General features: G+C 39.2%; 1 protein-coding gene across 1 annotated transcript in view; it reads right to left on the minus strand.

Annotated features, from left to right (window-relative positions):
- The window catches only part of CGAS (cyclic GMP-AMP synthase), a 28,755-nt gene extending 3,651 nt beyond the window's left edge, over positions 1–25,104 (minus strand). Inside the window, exons 1-4 of the mRNA XM_037518743.2 lie at positions 24,436–25,104; positions 16,003–16,222; positions 8,551–8,793; positions 3,376–3,478 (exon numbers count right to left, since the gene is read on the minus strand). Of these exons, the coding sequence (XP_037374640.1) occupies positions 3,376–3,478; positions 8,551–8,793; positions 16,003–16,222; positions 24,436–25,104 (1,235 nt within the window). The remainder of the gene's footprint in view (positions 1–3,375; positions 3,479–8,550; positions 8,794–16,002; positions 16,223–24,435) is intronic.
- Between the last annotated feature and the right edge of the window lie 1,395 nt (positions 25,105–26,499).

Consider the following 26,499-nt stretch of genomic DNA (forward strand, 5'->3'; position numbering starts at 1 on the left):
ATTTGACCAAGTCCAACATCCATTTATGATGAAGGCCCTTGAAATTCTAGGGATAGAAGGAACATACCTTAACATGATAAAAACCATATATAACAAACCCACTGCCTATATTATTCTCAATGGTGAAAAGCTCAAGGCCTTTCCTTTAAGATCAGGAACAAGACAAGGATGTCCTCTCTCACCACTGCTCTTCAATATAATACCGGAGATCCTAGCCAGGGCAATAAGACAAGAGAAAGACATACAAGAAATCCAAATAGGGAAAGAAGAAGTAAAACTATCATTATTTGCAGACAATATGATATACATAGAGAACCCTAAAAACACCACAGAAAAACTACTCAAAATAATCAACCAGTTTAGTAAAGTAGCAGGATACAAAATCAACACACAAAAATTAGTAGCCTTCCTATACACAAGCAATCAATATGAAGAAAAGAAATCAAGAAAAGTGACACAAAAAAAATTCAAATATTTGGGAATAAACCTAACAAAAGAGATAAAGGATCTATACAAAGAAAATTATAAAACACTGTTAAAAGAAATAGAAGAAGACACAAAGAAATGGATTGAAAGAATTAACATTATTAAAATGGCCATTTTACCAAAAGCAATATACAGATTCAACGCTATTCCAATAAAAATCGCAATGACATTCTTCAAAGAAATAGAACAAATACTAATGAAATTCATATGGAACCACAAAAAAACCACAAATAGCCAAAGCCCTACTAGTGAAAACAAAGGAGAAAGGAGGTATCACACACTTCTAAACTTCAAGCTTTACTACAAAGCCATAATAATTGAAACAGCTTCGTATTGGAACAAAAACAGACACACAAACCAATGGAACTGAATCGTTCACAAAGGAGCAAAGAATATGCAATGAAACATGGACAGTTTGTTCAATAAATGGTGCTGGGAAAACTGGACCACCGCACGCAGAAGAATGAAACTACACCACAACCTCTCACCACACACAAAAATCAACTCAAAATGGATAAAAGATCTGGACATAAGACCTGAAACCATAAAATACCTAGAAGAAAATATAGGTAAAACACTACAAGACATACATCTCAATGACATCTTTAAAGACGCATCACCCAAAGCAAAGAAAGTCAAGGAAAAGACAAACACCTGGGATTACATCAAACTGAAAAGCTTCTGTATAGCAAGAGACATTAACCAAAGCAAAGAGACACCCCACTGATTGGGAAAAAAATCTTTGCCCTCCATACAACTGATACAGGACTGATCACAAAGATATACAAAGAACTGACATGACTCAATGAAAACAAAGTAAACAATCCAGTTAAGAAATGGGCAGAAGAACTTAAAAGACATTTCTCCAAAGAGGAAATGTAAATGGCCAACAGGCATATGAAAAAATGTTCAACATCCCTTATAATCAGGGAAATGCAAATCAAAACCACATTGAGATACCACCTTACACCAGTGAGAATGGCACATATCAAAAAAACAAGCAACAACAAATGTTGGTGAGGATGTGGTGAAAAGGAACTCTCCTACATTGCTGGTGGGAGTGCAAACTGGCCCAACCACTATCAAAAGCTGTCTGGAGGTTCCTCAGTCTACTAAAAATGGAGCTACCATATGACCTGGCAATTCCACTCCTAGGGATCTACCCAAAGGACACAAAAACATTGATTCAAAAAAACACCTATACCCCTATGTTTATTGCAGCACTAATTACAATAGGTAAAATCTGGAAACAATACAAATGCCCAAAAATACATGACTGGCTCAAGAAGCTGTGGTGTATATATACACAATGGAATATTATCAGCAATCAAAAAAGATAAACTCATGCCATTTGCAGCAACGTGGATGGAGCTAGAAGGAATTATGCTCAGTGAAATAAGACAGAAGGATAAAGAAAAATATTGGATGGTTTCACTTATAGCAGGAATACAGGGGAACCAAATAAGACATCAGTGTAAAAAAATAACAATACAAAACATAACAAAGCAAAAACAGACAATTATAAATCAGACGTACTACAGGGGAGGAAGAGGGAGAGGGATCAGAGGGAGAGAAGGAGGAGCACAGTGGACTGAGGTGATGGTGCATGGGTGCATTGGTGAAGGAAACTTTGGGAACTACACCTGACAGGGTTGGGGGGGAAGCAAATATTGTTTAAAAATGAACATTGAGGGCCTCCCTTGTGGTGCAGCGGTTGAGCGCTGGGTTGTGAAGCTGCCCGCAGCCTCTGCAGCACCAGTTCGATCCCCAGGTGCTCTCCGGCCACTGGAGGAGGGTCCCACATGGCGCGCAGACCTCTCCTGCCACCCGCTGCTCCACTCAGCAGTGTACTTCGGTCCTTCTGTCTGCTCTGCTCCCTGCTCTGGCTCTGGCTCTGGTGAATTCTCTCACCCTCCCGCACTACTGACTATACCCAGTGCTTGTATAAATAAATAAACAAATAAATCTTTAAAAAAAAAATTAAAAAAAAAATGAACATTGAGGGCCTCCCCGGTAGTGCAGTGGTTGAGCGCTGGGTTGAGAAGCTGCCCGCAGCCTCTGCAGCGCCAGTTCGATCCCCGGCTCCTCCCCAGCCACCGGAGGAGGGTCCCACATGGCACGCAGACCTCTCTTGCCACCCACTGCTCCCCTCAGCAGTGTACTTCGGTCCTTCTGCCTGCTCTGCTCCCCGCTCAGGCTCTGAATTCACTCACCCTCCCGCGCTTCTGACTGTACCCAGTGCTTGTATAAATAAATAAAAAATAAATTAAAAAAAATCTTTTAAAATAAAAAAAAATGAACATTGATGTAAAAAAGTTTTAAAAAATAAAAAAAAGAATCTGAAATGAATGATTCCTTTTCAATCTCAGTTCTTTGTGGTGTGTATGCTACCAAAAAAAAAAAAAAACCAAAAACAAAAACAGAATTACCCAACTCTTAGTGTTGTTTCAAGTTTAGCTAGTCAGTCCCTCCTTTTGAACACAATCAAACCATCTCAAAACGGGCACTAGTGTCAACAAAGAGTGACCCTTTGTCCCTTCATTTTATGACACTAATATTCATTATCTTTAAGCAACCAGAATACTAAGGCACATCCAATTGTCATGACTAGTAATGGCTAGTGCCTACAACCTCTCTCTGTCCTACTTTACATAGCTGTCTGATACAGGTTCAGGATTATGCTCCTTTGCCTTGTCTTATACTCTTTCCTTGATCTGCTGGATCCAGCTTCCCTGGTTTCAAGCTCACCCTCTAATTAGTTTTCCAGGTCAATTCAGTTAAGCACTGGCCCCAAAACTCAACCCAGAAATGATCAAGGTTGAAGTAGGGACTCAATAAAGATAAAATACTCCATAAATAATCTAACATTTAACAAAATATAGACATTACCTGCAACATTTCACTCCCTCACTTTCACAGCATGTTTTATGTTGTCCATGATTATTCAAAATATCCTTTTCGATGTTAGAGAAGGAAAGTCGCCATGTTTCTTCTTAATTTTCAAAACAAAAATAGAAAAATAATTTACTAAAAGCACCAATTTACAAGCAACACAATATTTAACTGAACTCCTTCATTAAAATGTCATTTTAGGGGAAGACAGATCAAACAAAGTGAACAGATAAATAATGGAATATGGAAACAAGTGCTTTGAAGCAAACAAGGGCCAAGATAGAAAAAATTGGAGAGTAGGGGTGAGGGAAAGGTCAAAGTTAGCAATGATAACAAGTATTACCTTTTAGACATTGCTAAATTTAGTTTGTTGATGTATTTCTTCAATAATTGAATTAATTGATTCAAGCATTTTCTTTATTTTTCTATACTATCCATGCAAAATTTTGGTATTCATGTAAAATGAACTAGGGAACATTTCCTTTTTATTCCTTGGGAGAGTCATATGAGAACAGAATTATTTCTACTCTTTTCTCCCTCTTTTAAACTGTAATCATCCCATTAGTTGGTTTAAATACTGGAAGGGCATGATTGGTTTACAAGTTAAAAATCAATCAATATACTGTTACATTAACATAATGGAGAATAAGCATCTGGTCAGCTCAAGAGAAACAGAAAATGAAGCTAATAAAATGTAATATTTATTAATGATTCAACAAAAAGCACCAATCAGTAATATAAAGCTAGATAGGAACTAGATCTGATGAACGATCGGTTGAAAAACAGCCCAGAAACATGATAATAGAAGGTAAAAAAAAAGTTGAGGTCTTTGCCTTTGAAATCAGGAAGGCAGGATGTCTGTTATCTTATTTCTTTAAAGATGTACTCACCATCTTAGCACATAAGGGAATAAAACATGGTTGGAGCATTAGAAAAGGAGAAACAAATCTATGACTGATGGATGATACAACTGTATATGTAGAAATTCAAAAACTAGGTGACAGGTACGTGGAAGTTCAATGTATTGCCTACTTTTCTACTGGTTAAATTTTTTTCAAAATACAAGGTCTTAAAAGATCAATTCCTATGAAAGATTTATAAAACTTTTATGGAAAAAAACTCTAAAACTTCAATGAGAAGTGTTAGAGGAAATTTAAATAAGTAGGGATGGGTACCTGGTATATGGATTAGAAGATTCATTATTTTAAATATATCATCTGCCCTAATTTATCTATAATTCAATATACTCTCAATAACTCGAAAAACTTTTTGTGGAACTTGACAAGATATCAACTTTTTATCAAAAATGCATAAGGTCAAGAATACCTACAACACTCTTAAAGAAGAACAAAGTGAGAGAACTTACCCTACTGGATATCAACATTTGTAATGTTACACTTTGTATGACAAAATAGTGTTAGTGCAAGAGGTAGACAAAGATTCTAAAGGGACAGATTAAAGAATGCAATAAAAGCTATACGGGTAATGAATATATGGATAATGAATCTATGGAAAAGCTGGCTCTGAGCTAGGTGTGCTCATTCCCACTGTAAATCCATTTATGACATCCATTTGTGCCATTCTGGAAGATGCAAAACTATTGATGGTAAACAGAACAGTGATTGCAAAGGTTTGAGACAGAGGGTTGAATAAAGGAAGTACAAGGGATTTTTTAGGTTAATGGAAATATTATGGAAGGTTAATGGAATTATTATGGAATGGAATTATTATGTAAGGTTAATGGAATTATTATGATAACTAGCATTTGGCAAAACCAGTAGAAATTTATAGCATGAAGAGTGAAAGTTAACATATGTAAATTTAAAATCATTTAGGGGGTCAAAGAATCCTAGGAAATAATGCAGGCTGGGAATAGGGAGACTAACTGAATTACACATGTATGAAACAAGCTCTCTGAAGTAAGTGCTTAAGCTGACTTAAGCTATTTGGAAATAAATGGTGTCGGAAAGACAGAAGGAAAAAGGAACTAACTGTACATCAACCCTATACTCTAGTTGATATGGATTTACAATTCTAAACCAACTATACAAATATACTGGATCTGCACAATTTAAGGTAACAATTGGCAAAGGGCGGGAATCATGTTTTTCACTGCTGTAATTAAAGGTTATAGACAGCAAGAACTGAAGGCAGAATGATCCAAGTGATAAGAAATTATAGTGAGCTCATGTATAACAATATAGACAGGGGATTACATAAAGAAAGAGTTACAGAGGAAGGAGGTAGGTAGGGGGCAAAAAACAAAATAGCTATAGTATGTGTATATATATGGGTTAGTAGACAGATATTTCCTTGCTCCTCCAGCTGAGTGATAACACCCTAGTTAGTAGTAGCGAATACATAACACCCAGATCTTGGTATATAGTACATTCTGCAATAAAAGCACCCAGGGTCCTTGAAATATGGTTGATTCTAGGACTGGAGCAATAAATATACAAGATGAGTCTGGAGCATAAAGGTGCCAAAAGGTGAGTTAGTGCTTAAAATTTAAGAATAGCTCCACAATTACAGGGGGCATGTGAAAAGGACACAGGAACTGATTGAGAGGATTCCTAAAGGCCAAAGCAGGACCATTTAAGCAATAAAATATTTTTGGATTATAGTCTAAATATCCATGAGTTCCTTCTGATATAAATGATTAATAAATGGGAAGGAGAGGCAAATCTATTATGATGAAGAATTCCAAATAATTTGCATAAATACTCTGCTCTTAAAGAGGTACACATAAATCCAAAATACTTAAGTGTGTGCCATGCAGTGATACCTCCCAAACAGTCCAGTACGAAAAGTGGGGAGAAGAGCAACTTAACAGTGGAAAAACCTGACAAATACTACCTCAGTCAGTGGATCAAGGTCAACATAGTAGTGCAAAATCAATTTCATGGCATATATCCTTGACATATGATGGCAATGGAACTTTACCTCTGTGGTATTCCACCTCAAAACTGTCTAACCATAACAAAAATATCATACACATGCCAAATGAGGGACATTCTAAAAATAACACAATTAGCACTCCTCAAACCGATCTCAATCATCAAAGGAAAGAAACAATGAAAAGCTGGGAGAGTAAAGAGACTCCAAGGAGACATGATGACGAAATATAATGTAATATTATGGCTGGGATTCTGGAACAGGAAAATAAAAACATTAGGTAGAAACTAAGGAAAAACTATAGAACTGAGTCTACCAGAGAGGGAGGAAGAGGGAGTAGGCAAAGTGGGGAGCAGACACAATGGACTACATGGAGGACTATGGGTGCCTTCGGAGTGGGTGTGGTATGGTAACATATGCACAAAGGATGTGATCCTATACCCCTGAATGATACAGTTTTGTAAACCAATGTTCCCTCAATTTAAAAAAAAAAGAAAAACTGAATAAAGTATGGACTTTAGTTAACAATACTGTATCAATATTGGTTTATTAATTGTGACAAATATATTAATATAAGATGTTAATAATAGCGAAACCGGTATGGAATAGAGGGAAACTCTACTATCTTTGCAAATATTCTGTAAATCTAAAATTATTCTAAAATTCAGTTATTTTTTAAAACTATATTGAGATATCATTTCTCACTTTTTGGATTTTTGACAAAAATTCTGAAGTTTAATGAGTTCTGTTGCTAAGGCCAAGGATAAAGTAGGCACTCTCATTCATTACTGTGGAAATGTACACTGATACAATCCCTAATGTAGTGATACTAGCAATATCAAGCAAAATTATACGTGGATTTATTCATTAACCAGATGTAAAAATAGTCTGTAAAAAGGAATGGGTATTTGCTCTCTGTAGAGCTCTGGTATGATAGCCAATATATCTTAAAAGGAGAAAAAGGTCTACATTTTATCCAAAAAGAAGAGTGGAAAATGAATATACATTATGTATTTACTTTTTTTCTTAAAATGAAAAGAAAACCAAAAAAAATTAAAGGGGTTACTGATCGGGGAAGGACATAAAAGTGTGGAGGGGACACAAATGGAAGTTGCTTCTTTAAGAACATCTTTTCTGTAACTTAGATTTTGGAACTATGTGAATGCTTTATGAATTTATGAAACAAAATTAAATGAAAATTTAAAAACCAATAGCTAAAATTAGAAACCACAAAGAAACAGCTGACTATAACTGTTGAGTAGTTCAACCACCTAAAAGCATCCTTTCTTGGGCCTCCCTGGTGACGCAAGGGGTTAAGCACCGCACGATGAAGCAATCCACAGCCTCTGCAGCATGAGTTCGTCCTGGTCGGCTAGGGAGAAGCCCGCATGGTGAGGCAGACCTCTTCTGTCTCGCCCGCTGCTCCCCTCAGCAGTGTATTTCAGTCAGTCTGCTTGTTCTGTTCCCCACCCTGTCTCTGGTGGATCCTCTTACCCCCTGCATCTCTGGCCTGTGCCCCAGCTCTTGTATGCATAAATAAATAAATCTTAAAAAAATAAATAAAAATATCCTTTCGTGTGAGTTTATTTCCCCCTCACATGCTCAAAGTTTTAATTCTTCCAAAATATTATAGAAATGAATCTAAACTAATGAGATATGTATATATACACATATACAAAGTTTTATCAAGTGAGTTTAAACTTGATTACTTTAACTGATCTTTTAAGTAAAAAAAGATGCAAAAAACCTTACTACTTGCTATTTTTTATAACTATCATTTTGGTAACAACACTGGTATCATTTTGAAACAGGTACAGAATTCAACATCAAACAAATTATATTTTTTAAAATATAGCTTATGATACCAGGAATCTCATGGTAAAATGTTTGGAAAGAGAAAGTTAAAGTAGGTGTTATAAGTACTACTAATGTAGTCAAGTTTTTCATTGCTAATGTGCCCCTGTGTTCAGTTTCTCAAATGCACGTGCACACACATACACAGGCAAGGCTTTGTCTGAATATAAACTGGAATGATGGGAGATGGAAATTAGCTATGGTTAACAAAGAACAGAGGAGAGATGAGCACCCATCACCAGACTCCACTTTCATCTTAATTCAAGGGTGTTGGGACCACTCACCAACAGAGGCATAAAATCTTGCAAAACATTCAGCCTGGATAACTCTTGGAATGCCAACACCAGCGTCTGATCTTTTACTGTCCTAGTATAAAATATTAATATCTCTTTCATATGTCTTTAATTTCCACATTCAAAATACCTTGAAAACCATTTTCGTTTTTTGCATGCTTGGGTACCAGGTAAAATGGCTGCCGTCTTAGACTGGTCCTAACTTTGGCTCCAAGCCAGGTTTTGATGGGGAGGCCTTCCCCAGTGCAAGCTGGCCAAGCACTTCTTGATTCCAAAGCCAGGATTATATCCACAGATATTTCCTCAGGGTTTCTAATAAGAAGTGTTACAGCAGGGCTCCCTCTCTTCTTCCTCTCCAGAGTGATATCTGTACCTGTTGAAATGCATAAAAGGCAAGAAAGGGCTTATTGATCCAATTTTCTCTGGTAACACACAGAAAATAATATGACTATAATTGGGGATCTATAAAGTGCTAAGTGTGGCCTCCCTGGTGGTGCAAGGTGTTAAGCACCGCACTACAAAGCAATTCGCAGCCTCTGCAGCACAAGTTCTATCCCTGGCCAGCCAGGGAGAAACCACATGGCGCAGCAGACCTCTCCTGACTCACCCGCTGCTCCCCTCAGCAGTGTATTTCAGTCTGCCTGTTCTGTTCCCATTCTGTTTCCGGTGAATCCTCTCACCCTCCACATCTCTAACCTGTACCCCAGCTCTTGTATGCATAAATAAATAAATCTTAAAAAAATAAAGTGCTAAGTGTAAGATGTTAAGTCACTTCTAAAATAGAAACCACCCACTAAGCAAAATGTATAACTGATACCTAACTTGTGAGGATAAGCATTATCAAGATTGCCTGAAATATACTGAGGAGCCCCTGAAGACTCTGGCATTTGGGATTAAATTTTCCTTTAAATTTATAGATGGCAGTTTGATGAGAATCTGAAAAGAAGGCCAAATGAGTGTCAGAGAGGAGAGAGGTGTGAGCACAATGATGAGGAGAAGGGTAATGGAGACCACAGAACAGCCCAGCACAGAGTGGGCACCTGTGCTAACACAGAGGCACTGAGCACTAGGGCCCAGAAAATAACTTATGTTTATTGCAGCACTATTTACATTAGTCAGAGACGGAAACAACCTAAGTGTCCATTGATGGATGAATGGGTAAAAAATTGTGGTTTATAATATACAGTGGAATTACTCAGTCCAAGAAAGGAGACCCTGGGTCTCCCTGGTGGCGCAAGGGGTAAAGCAAGGCAGTATGAAGCAATCCACAGCCTCTGCAGCACGAGTTTGATCCCTGGTCAGCGAAGGAGCTACCAACATGGTGCAGCAGACCTCTCCTGTCTTGCCCACTGCTCCCCTCAGCAGTGTATTTCAATCAGTCTGCCTGTTCTGTTCCCCACTCTATCTCTGGTGAATCCTCTTACCCTCCTGCACATTTGGCCTGTACCCCAGCTCTTGTAAAGAAAGAGGGCCTCCCCGGTGGCGCAGCGGTTGAGCGCTGGGTTGCGAAGCTGCCTGCAGCCTCTGCAGCGCCAGTTCCATCCCTGGCCACCAGCTGAGGGTCCCACATGGCACGCAGACCTCTCCTGAGGCCCACTGTTCCCCTCAGCAGTGTGTTTCGTCATTCTGTCTGTTCTGCTCCCTGCTCTGGCTCTGGTGAATTCTCTCACCCTCCCGCACTTCTGACTGTACCCATGCTTGTATGTATAAATAAATCAATCTTTAACCAAAAAAAAAAAAAAAGAAAGAAAGAAAGGAGACCCTGCCATTTGCCACAACATGAAAGAAACTGGAGAACATTACACGAAGTGAAATAAGTTAAACTCAGCAAGGCAAATACTACATGATCTCACCTGATTGTGGAATCTAAAAAAGTCAAATACAAATGATCCCTGAATAAATATGTTTTAACTTACGATTTTTCAACTTTATAATAATGCTTTCAGCTGTGTATGTTAACGGTGAGGTCAAATACAGTGAGATCAAATACCGCCATTCTGGGGCCTCCCCTGGTGGCGCAGGCTATTGAGTGATGCGCTGTGACGTGCTGTGAAGCTGTCCGCTGACTCTGCAGCGCCGGTTAGATCCCGGCCTGCGGGCAAGGGTCCCACATGGTGCTGCAGACCTTTCCTGTCTTGCCTGCTGCTCCCCTTAGCAGTGTATTTCATCAGTCTGCCTGTTCTGTTTCCTGCTCTGTTTCTGGTGAATCCTCTCACCCTCCCGTGCTTCTGGCCTGCACCCTGGTTCTTGTATAAATAAATAAACAAACAAACAAATAAATAAATATTTAAAAAAAAAAACCAAATACCACCATTCTGTTTTTCACTTTTAGTATTCAATAAAAATAAGAGAGAAAAAAAAAAAACGGTTCAATAAATTGCATGAAATTCAACACTTTTTAATAAAATAGCCTTTGTGTTTGATGATTTTGCCACACTGCATTGGGAATATGCTTAAAATAGGCTAGGTTAAGCTATAATGTTTGATAGGTTAAGCATATTAAGTACATTTTCACTTATGGTAGGTTCATTGAGACATAAACCATGGTAAGTCAAAGAAATCCTTATATAGAATCAAAGTGTAGAACGGTGGTTACCAGGGGCAGAAAGAGTTGGGGAAAAGGGGAAGACATTGGTCAAAGGGTGTAAAGTTGCAGTTAGGGAGGGTGAATAAGTCCACAGATCTGACCTAATGTATAGCATGATGACTACAGTTATTTCTACCACATTGAATACTGGAAATTTGCTAAAAGACTCTTAACTATACACCAGAAAAAAAAAAGGTTCTGTGTGAGAAGTATGTTAATTAGCTTCACTGTGTTAAATTTTCAGTGATTGTATCAACACTCTGTGAAGTACACCTTAAATATACACAATTTTTACTTCTAAAATTGGCATAGGTAGCAGAAGCGAGAACAATTAAAGAGGTTCAAATCAACAGAACTGGTATTTGGACTGAATCTGTGAGGTAAGGAAGGAGGTATGAGTCTCGTATGCCATCCCAGGATTTTGGTCTCAGAAATAGTTGGTGTTGGGCCTCCCTGATGGCACAAGGATTGAGATGCAACCTATGAGGCAATCCTCGGCCACTGCAACACGAGTTTGATTCCTGGCTAGCCAGGGAGCAACCCACATGGCACTACGGACCTCTCCTGACTCACCCACTGCTCCCCTCAGCAGTGTACTTTGGTCAGTCTGCCTGTTCTGTTCCCCACACTGTCTCTGGTGAATCCTCTCACCCCTACACCTCTGGCCTGTACCCCAGCTCTTGCATGCATAAATAAATAAATCTTTTTAAAAAAATGAAATAGTTGCTGTTGATTCATTCTCTAATGCAGACAAAGCAAAAGGAAGAAAGATCATGCCTAGCGGAACTCCATTTTAGACACACTGAAATCTAGGATGCTGTGGGATACCTAAGTAGAGACAGCCCCTGGGTAGGTGGCTATGATAGTCAAAATTTTGGGAAAGGCCTCTACATGTAAGACACTGATTTTGGAACTTGGGGTGTACAAGCAGTATTAAAGATCACGCCCAGAAAAGACTTCTGGAAGGACCTATAATGAGAGAAGACAGAGCCTCAAAAGAAAAAATACAAAAAAAGGGAAAAAAAAGAAAAGAAAACCCTAGAAAATATCCTCATTTTCTCATCACTAAATAATGTTTGCACCTGTCTACTTCTTTTTTAAAAAAGATTTATTTATTTATGCATACAAGAGCTGGGGTGTAGGACAGAGGTGTCGGGAGTGAGAGGATTCACCAGAGACAGAGTGGGGACCAGAACAGGCAGACTGACTGAAATACACTGCTGAGGGGAGCAGCGGGCCAGACAGGAGAGGTCTGCTGTGCCATGTGGGTAATCTCCCTGGCTGGGGATCCAACTTGTGCTGCAGTGGCTGTGGATAGCTGCGGCGCCCCCTCCCGCGGCAGAACTCAAGTGATAACAATCTAGTCCTTGATGTTCGGAGCAGTCAAGGCACCGTGCACGGGGGAGGAACGCCTCAAACCCCCAGATTACTGCGGATAACACATTGGATCCTGAGAAGATTGTTGCTGAAAGTTATGCTTACAATATGTTCACTTTTCCTGCGTAGCAATGCAAATAACCCTTTGTCTGTTCATTTCCTGACTCTTAGGAATATATCTGGTAATGGTGTTAATTTTTCTCTGTTAACTTGTCTGGTTATGAACAACTTTTCTTTAATTCTTTTAATAACTGTAATCCTCTTGTTTCATGAGAAGAGGCTCATAAAAAAACAATTACAGGGGCCTCCCCGGTGGCGCAGCGGTTGAGCGCTGGGTTGCGAAGCTGCCCGCAGCCTCTGCAGCACTGGTTCGATCCCCAGCTGCTCCCCAGCCACTGGAGGAGGGTCCCACATGGCGCGCAGACCTCTCCTGCCGCCCGCTGCTCCCCTCAGCAGTGTATTTCAGTCAGTCTGCCTGTTCTGTTCCCCACTATGTCTCTGGTGAATCCTCTTACCCCTGCCCCCACATCTCTGGCCTGTACCCCAGCTCTTGTATGCATAAATAAATAAATCTTTAAAAAAAAAAAAAAACAATTACAGAATGTAGCTGGGAAACTTCCCCCAACAGTCAAGACCTCACTTAGAGATTTGTGTTATTGGACAACGTCCATGGCAACCACTTCAAGGTAGTCTTGGAGAGAATTCAGTCACATAACCTACTGACGAGCCTACATTATATACTGGAACTTACCCGAATAGTAAAAGAATAGTTAATAAATTAACTAAAAGACATCTAAACTTAGGAACAGAATCAAAGAGTTAGGGTCGCCATGGATTTCATATTTAGTGCACAGTAAAGCTAATATTTCAATATGGTTTTAGAAGTCTATGATGTGGAAACACGTTGCCAGGGAAATCAAGGTACTTGTATAGAACAAGAAAAACAGGTTTGGAAATAATGTAGCCATAGTTACACTTCATGTATGGTTAATCACATACGCTTAGTTTCTTGTAAGCATCATTAAAAAATTGTATTCTGTACCTTGCTATGGAACACTGCACACAGCTTTTATAAAAAATAAGAAAATATATCACTTATGTCATTTATGATTGATATCATCTTTTGTTGATCTTATGTAACCTAATGCTGTTTGAAAATGTATAAAAATGCATAATGATTTGAGCACATTACAGTCAGATTTTCACTTCTGAAGTGTGTCTGTCTGTCATTTATGAGCCGAATCCTTGACCACCCTGCACAGTTTCTCATCCCTGAGTTGGCCTTGCTAGTCTACCGCTGTGCTGGTCCGCGGCAGATAGTTTCATAGTGCTGAGACTTAACCCTTATGCCACCAGGAAGGCCCATACTTCTTAACCATTATATCCTTCTTCCTCCTTTTACCCCTAAAAACCACCATCACACACTGTCTCTGGATCCCTCCTTTTCATCTCAAGCACCTTGGTGCTTCAGTTATTTCCTCTCTTGCATCAGTGGCCTCCCCATCCTTATTGGATCATGCCTACCTGCATACAAAGGGTTCCAGTGTCTCCCTCTCTAAATTATACCCTTCCTTCCACTCTACATCAGCTTTCTTTCCAATACTTACTCATTTTCTACTTCCTTCTCAGTCAAAACCTTTCTGAAGAGTTGCTGCCTCATGCTGTCTCTACTCCATCCCTGCCCTTTCTCTATATTTTAACTATAACCCACTGAAACTGCTAAACCAAAGAGCAAATTCAGTGGTTTTCTGGATGTCAGCAGCATTCTAACCACTTACAAATCCTTCTGCAAAATGGTCATTGTCCTTTATTCCTTCTCCTCTCCCCAACTTCTTTTTTTTAAAGATTTATTTATTAAAAAAAAAAAAAAAAAAAAAAGATTTATTTATTTATACATACAAGAACTGGGGTGTAGGCCAGAGATGGGGGGTGAGAGGATTCACCAGAGACAGAGTGGGGTCTTCTCCCCAACTTCTAATGGGATCTTCTTCTTACCACTCTACTTAACATTGTAATTTTCCCCCAGCCCTATCCCCTGATCCCTCCAGCCATTACTTTGCCACATTTTTTCATCATAGCACTTACTATATTCTAGTACACAATATATTTTTTCTAATTGTTATTAAACATGGCTGTCCTTACTTGATTATAAGACAGAGAAGGGTAGGGGCCTCCATTTATTTGTTTATTAATGAATTCCAAACACCTAGAACACCTGGTATATTGGATGTTCAATACGTATTGATTAAATTAACAAAGAAATGAATATACATTCTTTGCCTAGGTATCTCACTCATTCCCAGTGCTACTTATATGTTTACAAGCAGCCCAAACATATCACTTGAACTTCAAACTCATATCTAACTACGTATGTGACACATTTACTTCACGGTACCATGGGAATCTCTAACATATCCATAACTAAAGTCTTTGTTCATACCCCAAAATGTTCCTCCTCAGTCCTCCCCACCTTAGAAAATGACGCAATCAACCCAGAACAGGTGTCCAATCCAGAAACCAGGAAGCTATCTTTAACTCAATCCTCTGTTGGAACCCCTACATTTAACCCAGAAGTGAGCAGTGCTACAATGTGGGTGTGTCTGATCCTTTCTATCCTTTTGCACTCCACCCCCACTCCCAGCTAAGCAACCCCCATCTTTCACCTGAACTATCAGAATATTCTCCTTCTTACACTATCTTTTGCACTGAATTTTAAATACAGTAGTTCCTGCTTCTCCATGTGTTCCAAGACCCTGGTGGATGCCTAAAACCACATGTATACTTATATATATACTATAGACTATATATACCATATGCCCTACTTATTCTATACTTTTTCCTACTCATACATATAATATTTTAATTTATAAATTAGGTACAGTTAAAAGATTAACACAATGTGATAAAATAGAAATATTGAAAGAAACGTTATATGAATATAGTATCTCCCCCTCCCTCACTCAAAACATTGCACAAAATATTTTTGGACTATGGTTGACCACAAGTAGAAAACAAAACCACAAAATAGAACAAAACCACAGAATACTGTAAACTTTTAAAATGCAAAGCCAACCATTACTCCCTAATGTAACCTGGCTTTTCAATGAACATAGAATAAAATCTGAATTCCTTTCCAGCATCTACAGTTCCTCAGACTTTGGTTCCCTGTCATTTCTCCAACTTCATTTGGTGTCACTCTTCCCTTGTCTACAGGGGTCTCTTTTTCTTCCTTGAGTTTGCGAAGCACTGTTCTGCCTCAGGACCTTGTTCCACAATCCCACTACAACCCTCTACCATCACTTTTCCCAGTTCATTCTCTCCAGAGCACTCACTGCAATTTGTGTAATACTACAAGCTCAAAGAGGAGATCCCACAAATTTTATTCAACCACATATACCCAGTAGCACAGGCAGCAACAGTTCAGTGAAAATTCTGTGAAGATCAAAACAGAGCCAACATTAATATTGAAGTACAAGACTAAAATTGAAAGCAAAGAGTTTCTAGGAAGGAGTGGTCAACAGTCTATTGCAGAGGGCTGTTTAAAGATCACCAAGGGAATGGGTACATTATCAGTTAGTAGGCAGAGTAGACCTATGAGATTCAAATAAAAATTCTTACCTGGAATGTTTTTAATTTCTTCCTTAATGATTGTCCGAAACTTGGACAGCATCTTAGAAGCTGATAATACTTCTTTTTCTAAAAACTCACTCAGAGGATTTCCTTTGGGAATTCTTTTGAACTTCACTAAGTAATGAGTACCACTGTCGCAATATTCTTCTAGCTGAATTCTGGGCATTTCCAATGTGAACATAACATCAAATTCATTAGGAGCAGAAATCTAAGATAAAGAATAAATAACACTGAAATATGTACTTGTGAACATTTTCCAAGCAGCCACAACTTTCACCGTGAAATTTCTACTTGAAACTCTTTGAAAAGTAAATTTTTTTTTCACCCCTAGATCATAAAATAATCCTATTTTCAATTTTTTTTTTGCATTCACCAGTTTTTAATGTATACAATTCAAGCACTTTGGAATAAATATATACATCATATAACCAACACAATCAAACTACAGACTATTCCCTATACCCACTGGGTTATTTTTTATTTTTATTTTTATTTTTTTTATTTATTATTTTTTTAAATAATAAATTTTATTTTTATATTCCCTATACAATTGCAACCCCCCCATTTTGACCCCAATCCCTCCCCTCCCACGCCCCACCTCCCAAAAAGTGTCTCTGGTTCATAGTTTTTTGTTGATTTTGATTTTCACTTTCTTATAGTTATTCATTTTCCTGGTCTCTTATTTAAGTTTTCTAGATTCCTGCTATGAGTGACACCATCCGGTATTTTTCTTTTTTCTTTCTGGCTTATTTCGCTGAGCATGATCCCGTCCAGCGCCATCCATGTTGCTGCAAATTGCATGTGTTTATCTTTTTTGAATGCTGAGTAATATTCCATGGTGTATATGTACCACATCTTCTTGATCCAGTCATCTATTTTTGGGCATTTGGGCTGTTTCAAAAGCTTAGCTATTGTAAACAGTGCTGCTATAAACATAGGGGTGCAGGTGTTCTTTGGAATTGATGTTTCTGTGTCCTTTGGGTAAATACCTAGGAGTGGAATTGCTGGATCATATGGAAGCTCTATGTTGAGTAGGTCCAGAAATCTCCACACAGCTCTCCACAGTGGTTGGACCAGTTTGCACTCCCACCAACAGTGCAGGGGAGATCCTTTTTCTCCACACCCTCGCCAACATTTGTTGTTGCTAGTTTTTTTAATATGTGCCATTCTCACTGGTGTAAGATGGTATCTCATGGTAGTGTTGATTTGCATTTCCCTGATTACAAGTGATGTTGAACACTTTTTCATATGCCTGTTGGCCATTTGCATTTCCTCTTCAGAGAAGTTTCTTTTTAGCTCTTCTGCCCATTTTTTGACTGGATTATTTTCTTTGTTGTTGTTGAGTCTCATCAGCTTTTTGCAGATTTTTGTGATCAGTGCTTCATCATTAGTGTTGTGTGCAAAAATGTTCTCCCAGTTGGTGGGGTTTCTCTTTGTTTTTGTTATTGTCTCTTTTGCTGTGCAGAAGCTCTTTAATTTGATGTAGTCCCAGCTGTTTATCTTTGCCTTCACTATCACTGCTTTGGGTGATGTGTCTGTAAAGATGTCTTTGATGTGAATATCACGTAGTGTTTTGCCTGTATTTCCTTCTATGTATTTTATGGTTTCAGGTCTTATGTCTAGTTCTTTAATCCATTTTGAGTTGATTTTGTGTATGGTGTGAGGTAGTGGTCAAGCTTCATTCTTTTGCATGTAGCGACCCAGTTTTCCCAGCACCATTTATTGAACAAACTTGAAAAGTAAATTCTTAATACTTATACTCTCAGGTAGTGGGACTAGTAGAAGTACAAAAGTATTACTGATTTTAGTTTTAGGTTCTATACCCATTTTTTTTTTACCACAAGTTTGCATTTTATAATTAAAAAAAAATGATAACATGTGAGCCATTGGCTAAAACTACTAATGTTAAGTGATTTCTATATAAGCTTTTCACGCAGTCCAAACTCTACAGTTAGTAAGTACATTAACATCTGTTTTCACCTAGAACTTAAAATATTACCATAAAATATATGAGAACTATGTCAATATGTAACCACATAAATAAACTACAGGGAAGTGTATTCTGATTAACCTTTTACCAATTATAAAGAACTCTGAATCCAATGTTATTTATTTTGAGGGCATCAAAGTGCTTTTATTTCTGTTACATCTGTTGACATAGTATAACAGAAATGAAAGTTGAGAAAATATTTATTAATTGGTGAAATACAACATTTGCTGTGTTATATGTAAACTTAAAGAACGATTATGAAAAGGAACCATTTCTATGTAAATAAATATGTGAAAATCTATAATTTTTGCTTAAGAGAAAACAGCTATATTCTCATTATTACATCTGCTTCTGCATTCAATCTCCTGTAACACCCTGAGACTCTGTTCTCATACAGATACATGGATAGAAAATACAGGAGTATCATACTTTTCAGATAATTGTGGTGTTCTTTGTTATTATCTTAGAACTCAACAGTGGAAGTATTTCAAAGGTTAGTTGCAATGGGGAATCTAAACCATATCAAAGAAATGTTCACATTCTCTTACTTTAAAATCTATAGGTCTATCTTTAACTCTGACATATTCTTTATCTATGTTAGTATACAATAGCTGTATGGTTACTGGAAAAATATTATTCATTGAATAATTCAGAGCTCCCAAATGTTGATATATTCATTCAATAATACTACCACTGATTTCATCAGAAAAATTTTAATTCAGAAACTTATAGGCCAACAAAATGCAAGTTTGCCAAAATTTTAATTTTCTTTTAACTGAGGACCAAAGATAAAGAGGTTTTCTGGTTAGTAATTTTTTTTTTTTTTGTATCTCACCTTTGTATTCTCTTAATTTTATTTTTTTTAAATAATAAATTTTATTTTTATGTTCCCCATACAATTGCAACCGCCCCATTCTGACCCCAATCCCTCCCCTCCCACCCCCCACCCCCAAAAAGTGTCTCTGGTTCATAGTATTTTGTTGATTTTGATTTTCACTTTCTTGTAGTTATTCATTTTCCTGGTCCCTTATTTAAGTTTTCTAGATTCCTGCTATGAGTGAGACCATCCGGTATTTTTCTTTTTCTTTTTGGCTTATTTCGCTGAGCCTGATCCCTTCCAGCACGGTTAGTAATTTTTTTTTTTTACTAAGGTAACACTGGTATGCAACACTGTGCATGATTCAGAAATACTGATCCCCACCTCCTCAAGTCTATGCTACCACACTATATCAAGGCCCCACAGGTCTCCACCATAATCCATTGTGACACTTCCTCCCATTTCCTTTCCATTTGGTAGCTCCAGTTTTATAGTCAGATTCCTATTTTTTTTGTTTGGTTTTATTGGTTTATATCTTTGTTAGTGTTTTGGTAGTATGGGATTTTCCCACTCAGGTACAGTCACCATATAGTAGCCACCACCAAACATCCATAGTTGTCCACAATAGTTCACTGGTCTCTCACCAACCTGTTCCTACTCCCCTATATCTCATCCCTCCAGATGCCTCAGTTCTATGGTCAGTTCAAGGGTTAGCTTTAAAGTTTGTCTTTGACCCTTTGTTTCATTTCTCTATATTCCACATATAAGTGACACCATCTGGTATTTATCTTTCTCCTTCTGGATTATTTTACTTAGAATAATCCCTTCCATCTCCATCCAAGTAGCCACAAATGGCATGAGTTTATCTTTTTTTGACTGTTGAGTAGTATTCCATTGTATATATGCCACATCTTCTTGATCTACTCATCTGTTTTGGGCACTCAGGCTATTTCCTAGCTATTGTAAATAGTGCTGCGATAAACATGGGATTGCAAGTTTCCTTTCAAATTAGTGTTTTTGTAATATCTGGATAGATACCTAGAAGTGGAATTCTTGGGTTGTATGGCAGATCTATTTTTAATCTTTTCAGAAACCTCTGTACTGCTTTGGATAGGGGCCAAACCAATCTATATTCACACCAACAATGTAGGAGAATTCCTTTCTCACCACATCCTCAACAACCCTTCTTTCTGGACTCTGATATGGGTCATTCTCACAGGTGTGAGATGATATTTCATTGTGGTTTTGATTTGCACCTCCCTCATAAGAGATGATGAGCATTTTTTCACGTGCCCATATGGCTGCTTCTTTGGAAAAGTGTCTTTTAATCTTCTGCACATTTTTTGATTGGGTTGTTTTCTTTTTGTTGAGTAGTATGGGTCTGGAGATCTGTGGTATCAGTCCCTTGTCAGGTGTATGATGTGCAATTTTATTCCTGCCATTCAGTGGGGTTTTTTCAAAGGTACATTTTAAGAGGATAAGTTTATTAGGAAAGGGAGAAAGAAAAAGAGAGGCAGCAGGCAGGAGAGTTGCCTCAGTGGGTTTTTTAATGATAGTTTCTTCCACTATGCAGAAGCTTTTTATCTTGATGTGGTATCATCTGTTTACTTTTGCTTTTGTGTCCTTGTTGTAGGAGTTAAGTTCCTAAACATCACTGAGGCAGATGTTGTTCCTATCTTTTCTTATATGTATTTTATGGTCTGGTCTTATGCCTATTGTATTTTTAATTAATTTTTGTGTAAGTTGGAGATAATGGTCTATTTTCATTCTTTTGCATGTGGTTATCCAGTTTTCCCAGCACCATTTGTAGAAGAGACTTTCTTCAATATGTACTCTTCACTCCCTTGTCATAGATTAACTATTCATATAAGTGTGGGTTTATTTCTGGGGTCTCACTATTCCATTTGTCTGTGTGTCTATTTTTATTTCAGTACCATACATGTTTGGGTATTATAGCCTTGTAGTACAGTTTTTAATCCAGATGTGATACCTCTCTTCTTCCTCTTTTTTGTCAGGATTTCTTTTGGCTATTTGGGGTCTTTTGTGGTTCCATATGATATCAGTAATGTTTGTTCTAGTTCTAGAATATCATTGAAACTTTGATAGGGATTTCATTGAATTTGTATATTGTTTTCAGTAAGATGGACATTTTAACAATGCTAATTCTTCCAATCCATGAACAGAGAATATCTTTCCATTTCGTCTTCTATTTCTTTTCACAGTGTCTTAAGAATTTTCACTTTGAGTTTATGCCTAGGTATTTAGGACTTTTTGATGCAATAGTAAAAGGGAATGTTTTCTTGGTTTCTTTCTTTCTAGTTCATTATTTGCATAAAAGAACACAATTTATTTCTGTGGATGAGATTTTGTAGCCTCATTTATTTTACTAATTGTTCCTAATTTTTTTTTTTTAGTGGCCTTCTTAGGGTTTTCTATGTATATTATCAAATTGTCTCCAAATAGAGATAGTTTTACTTTTTTCCCATTTTGGATTACTTTAATATCTTTCTTGCTGTTTGCTCTAGCTAAGACTACCAATACGATATTGAATGGTAGTAGTCAAAGTAGACATCCTTGTCTTTTACTTGATTTTAGAGGAAAGTACTCAGTTTTTCACCATTATGTTAGTTGTGGGTTTGTCATATATGGCCTTTATTATGTTAATGTATGTTACTCTACCTCCATTTTTAAGAGTTTTATCATAAATGGATGTTGAATCTTATCAAATACTTTCTCTGTACCTATTAAAATAATCATATGATTTTTATCTTTCTTTTCTTTTTTTTAAAGATTTATTTATTTATTTATACAAGCACTGGGTACAGTCTTAGAAAGGTGGGAGGGTGAGAGAATTCACCAGAGCTGGAGTGGGGAGCAGAACAGGCAGACTGACGAAGCACACTACTGAGGGGAGCAGTGGGCATGACAGGAGAGGTCTTCACGCAATGTGGGACCCTCGCCAGTGGCCAGGGATCGAACCGGCGCTGCAGAGGCTGCAGCAGCTTCGCAGCCCAGCGCTCAACCGCTGCGCCACCCGGGAGACCCTCTTTCCTTTTTTTGATGTAGTGAATTACATTGATTTTTGGATGTTGAATTTTTTATGCACATTTTATTTGCATCATGATGTAATTTTCTGTTAATGCGTTGTTGAATTCAGTTTACAAAGATTTTGTTGATGATTTTTGCATGTATCTTCTTCAAAGAAATTGGTCTGTACTTTTTTTGTGTCTGATTTTGCTATGAGGGTAATGTTGGTCTCATGAAATGTGTTTGGAAGCATTCCCTTTTTCTCAATTTTTTTGGGAAGAGTTTGAGAAGGAGAGGTATTAGTTACTCTGATAATTCGTAAAACTGCCTGGTACTGGGCTTTTGTTGTGTTGGGAGCCTTGATTATTGCTTCAATTTCCTTGCTTATAATTGGGTCTGTTCAGGTTGTCTATTTCTTCCTGATTCAGTCTGGGAAGGTTGTACAATATATACCACTAAGGAATTGTCCCTTTCTTCTAGATTATTCAATTTATTGTCATATAGATCTTCTTATGGTCACCTATATTTCTGAGATATCTGTTGTTACTTCTCTTTCATTTATGATTCTATTTATTAGAGTTTTCTCCCTGGAGTGGGTGGGTGTACATTTGTCCGTGTACATGTGTGTGTGTTTATCTATTTTATTTTTTTTAAATACAGTTTTTTATTTCATTGCTCTTTTAGGCTATCGTTTTCATTTCTACTTCATTTATTTCTGCTGCAATTTGTCTTCTTTTTTTCTACTAGGTTTTGGTTTTGTTTGTTCTTCCTTTTCTAGTTCCTTAAGATGTAAGGTTAGATTATTTGAGGTTTTTCTTTTTAGTAGGTATGGGCCTGTACTGCTATATATATACAATCTGGAGGACAGAAGGTGATTTTAAAAAGTCAGTATGTATAGCTAAAAACACATTTTGATTATTTATTAAAGATATGCTATCATCCTCTACTTCTGTTCATGCTACTCTCATGATCTTACCAAGAGCAAATGGAGGTACACAGCCTAGAACTCAGAAAACTAACAGAAGAGGTCAAAAGCACAGCCAAAGAAATCTGTCATTTTCAGAAAACAAACAGCAGTCAGGAACTTGCTCCTAAATCTTCAAGTTATACTGGAAGGATGGCTTTAATGACTCAACCACCCAGAAGCAAATAGAGCTGTAGAATACACAGTTTTAAAAATTGCATCATATGTGTATTTAGGATGTAAGATTTTTAGTATTCACAGAAAATTTTTTAAATTTTTTTTAACTTCACTATTTCCCAAGACATCTGTATAACAAATTGAGTAGAGACGGGACCTATGGGTACTGGAGGGAGAGACTGAAGAAAAAAATTTCAATGAAATAAAAATGTTCAACATCACTTGTAATCAGGGAAATGCAAATCAAAACTACCATGAGATACCATCTTACACCAGTGAGAATGGCACATATTAAAAAAACTAGCAACAACAAATGTGCGAGGGTGTGGAGAAAAAGGAACTCTTCTGCACTGTTGGTGGGAGTGCAAACTGGTCCAACCACTGTGGAGAGCTGTGTGGAGATTTCTGGACCTACTAAACATAGAGCTTCCATATGATCCAGCAATTCCACTCCTAGGTCTTTACCCAAAGGACACAGAAACATCCATTCCAAAGAACACCTGCACCCCTATGTTTATAGCAGCACTGTTTACAATAGCTAAGCTTTGGAAACAACCCAAATGCCCAAAAATAGATGACTGGATCAAGAAGATGTGGTACATATATACCATGGAATATTACTCAGCATTCAAAAAAGATAAACACATGCAATTTGCAGCAACATGGATGGCGCTGGAAGGGATCATGCTCAGCGAAATAAGCCAAAAAGAAAAAGAAAAATACCGGATGGTCTCACTCATAGCAGGAATCTAGAAAACTTAAATAAGGGACCAGGAAAATGAATAACTATAAGAAAGTGAAAATCAAAATCAACAAAAAACTATGAACCAGAGACACTTTTTGGGGGGGTGAGGGGCGGGAGGGGAGGGATTGGGGTCAGAATGGGGGGGCTGCAATTGTATGGGGAATATAAAAATGAAATTTATTATTAAAAAAAAATAAAAATAATAAGCACAAAAAAAATTTCAATGAAATACAGAAGTCCTCATAGAAAAATTTCTTAGATATATTAATTTTGAGAAATTTTTCTCAAACCACTCCTAATTAAATTATGTAAATCAGAATTTGACCAGAAACTGAGTGTAGTGCTATCACAGAAACTCAATAGAAGCCGGCTTGCGTGAACGCATCTCTACATTGGAACTCCCCCAGCAGCAGTGTCTTGACAGCAGTTGGCAATCAATATGGGTTGGTTGGTCGTTAAACGTACATATGTTCATGGAACATAAATGTAAAGCTGAGAGTTTGTAGCATGTATGGAGGATTAAAGGAACGAACAAATGTCGAACCATGTCACAAACTATGTCACAAACAGGCCACCGCGCACCAAGTCTGAGTTACTCCGAAGGGAAGCGAGGTGCCGTGCCCCCTGGGCTATGGCGAGGCTGGGGAGAAGGGTGAGGATCTCGTGCGGCGGGAACAGAGGGCAGGTGCTGAACAGCTCACCTTCACGTGCTCGTAGTAGCTCCCCGCGGACAGCCGCGTCACCCCTTTGAACTCGGACTCGCGGCTCTGCATTCTCCGCAGCAGGTGGTCCACGACCCTGTTCACGACCTCGGCCGCCGCTGAGATTTCCTGGCGGTTCAGCTTCAACTTCTCCAGAACCGACCGGAGCTTCCCTGCGGTCACCTCCCTCCCGCCGAGACTCCGGGCTGGGACCAGCGGGCCTCGCGGGGGGACCTCAGGGGGTCGGGTCAGGGACCTCTGCTTCCGGAGCGAGGAGCGCGCGCTCCCCTTGCTGCGAGACCCGCCAGCGGGAAGGGACGGCTCCAGGTCGGCGGGAGGTTCCAGCCCCTCCGCGGGGACCGCCTGCCCGTCGGGCTGGTCGGTGCCGGGAGCGCCCGGGGACTCAACGCCCCGGGAGGGCAGAGGCCCCTTTTTGGCGCCGGCATCCCCCGCGCTTACTCGCCGTCCAGTCTGGGGGGCCCGGGCGCCCTTCTTCTGCGGGGGTCTGGACTCCCCAGCCCCGCCGCAGGCCTGCGCTTTGAGCCCGGAGGCCCCGAGGGGCTTGGCCTGGGCGTCCTTCGCGCCGGGCGCGCCTGTCTTCGGGGCTGCGGCTCCCGCTTTCGAAGTTTTCGAAGCCCCCTGGGCCACCTTTCCGCGACGTGGGTCCATGGCTGGCGCTCGCGGCTTCCCCGGAAGGAGATTCGTTTTCCGAGCGATGGCGGGAGGAGGAAGCTGAGATCCCGGCTAGGATGTTAAAAATCTGGCGGGAAAGCCGCAGTCTCGCCCAGGATTACCCAATCCCTGAGGTCAGAGGGGCCACTCCCCTCCGCCCAGGCCCGGCAGCCCTTTAGCCAACACCCGATTTTTCTCACCCTTCTGTGTGGGCGATACAGAGGGCTGGGAAATGCACAGAAGTGAAACCTAGGAAAGCAGAAAATACTATCCTGAGCTTTGATAACCAGATTCCTTTGGTGGTGTAGCACCTAAAAGAACTTTGTCAAGAGCTGCATGCCTTCTCTCTCGCCCACGAAAGTTGACAGTAATTTTTCCCATTAAGTTTAAATAAAGGTCTTTTTTAATTAATAGGAAATAGAAAACGTTTAACTTTTTCACAAGCTGGAATGAGATGAGGATTGACTGAAATTGGAATAATTAATTCATTTTGACTTTCAAAAGCACACACAAGCAAACTGTGTAAGGTTCTTATTCACAAGTTTTATTGTTGGTTCTCAAAATTCCATCAAAATGTTGCCTTGGCCTTGTTGTTCCAGTGTCTCAATACACACTACTTCAAAGTGGCCGCCCCCATGGCGCAGCGGGTTGAGCACAGCGCTGTGAGGCTGTTGGCAGCCTCTGCTCTGTGGCGCGGGTTCGATTCCCAGCTGGCCAGGGCGATTCCCACATGGAGCGGAAGACCTCTCCTGTCGCGCCCACTGCTGCCCTCGGTCTGCCTGTCTGCCTGCCTGCCTGCCTGTTCTGCTCCCCACTCTGTCTCTGGTGATTCCTCTCACCCTCCCGCTTCCCTGGCCGGTACCCCAGCTACTGTATTTGGAAAAAAAAAAAAAGTATCTAGGGCCTCCCTGGTGGCGCAAGGGGTTAAGATGCAACCTATGAAGCTAGCCACAGCCACTACAGCACGAGTTCGATCCCCGGCCAGGGAGCAACACACATGGTGCAGCAGACCTCTCCTGATTTGCCCGCTGCTCCTCTCAGCACAGTATTTCAGTCAGTCTGCCTGTTCTGTTCCCCACTCTGTCTCTGATGAATCCTCTCACCCCCCCCACTCTGGCCTGTACCCCACTTCTTGTATGCATAAATAATTTTTTTTAAAGTATCTATTTCTAAAGTCACAACCTTTTCAAGAATACATATTACGCAAGAATGCCCCTGGGTTTAAAATGCCTTGGCTTCTTTTACAACCGGAAATGCAACCCTAACCACCATCCATACCCAGAACTCGTCATTTTGCTAAATTGAAACTGTAAGTATTAAACGATAACTCCCCATTTCCCCTTCTCCAGTCCTTGACCACCACCCTTCACCTTTCTGTCTCTATTACTCCAC

This window comes from Talpa occidentalis, unplaced genomic scaffold (assembly GCF_014898055.3).
Source record: "Talpa occidentalis isolate TD23 unplaced genomic scaffold, MPIMG_talOcc4v2.1 talOcc4.2, whole genome shotgun sequence".
NCBI lineage: Eukaryota > Metazoa > Chordata > Mammalia > Eulipotyphla > Talpidae > Talpa > Talpa occidentalis.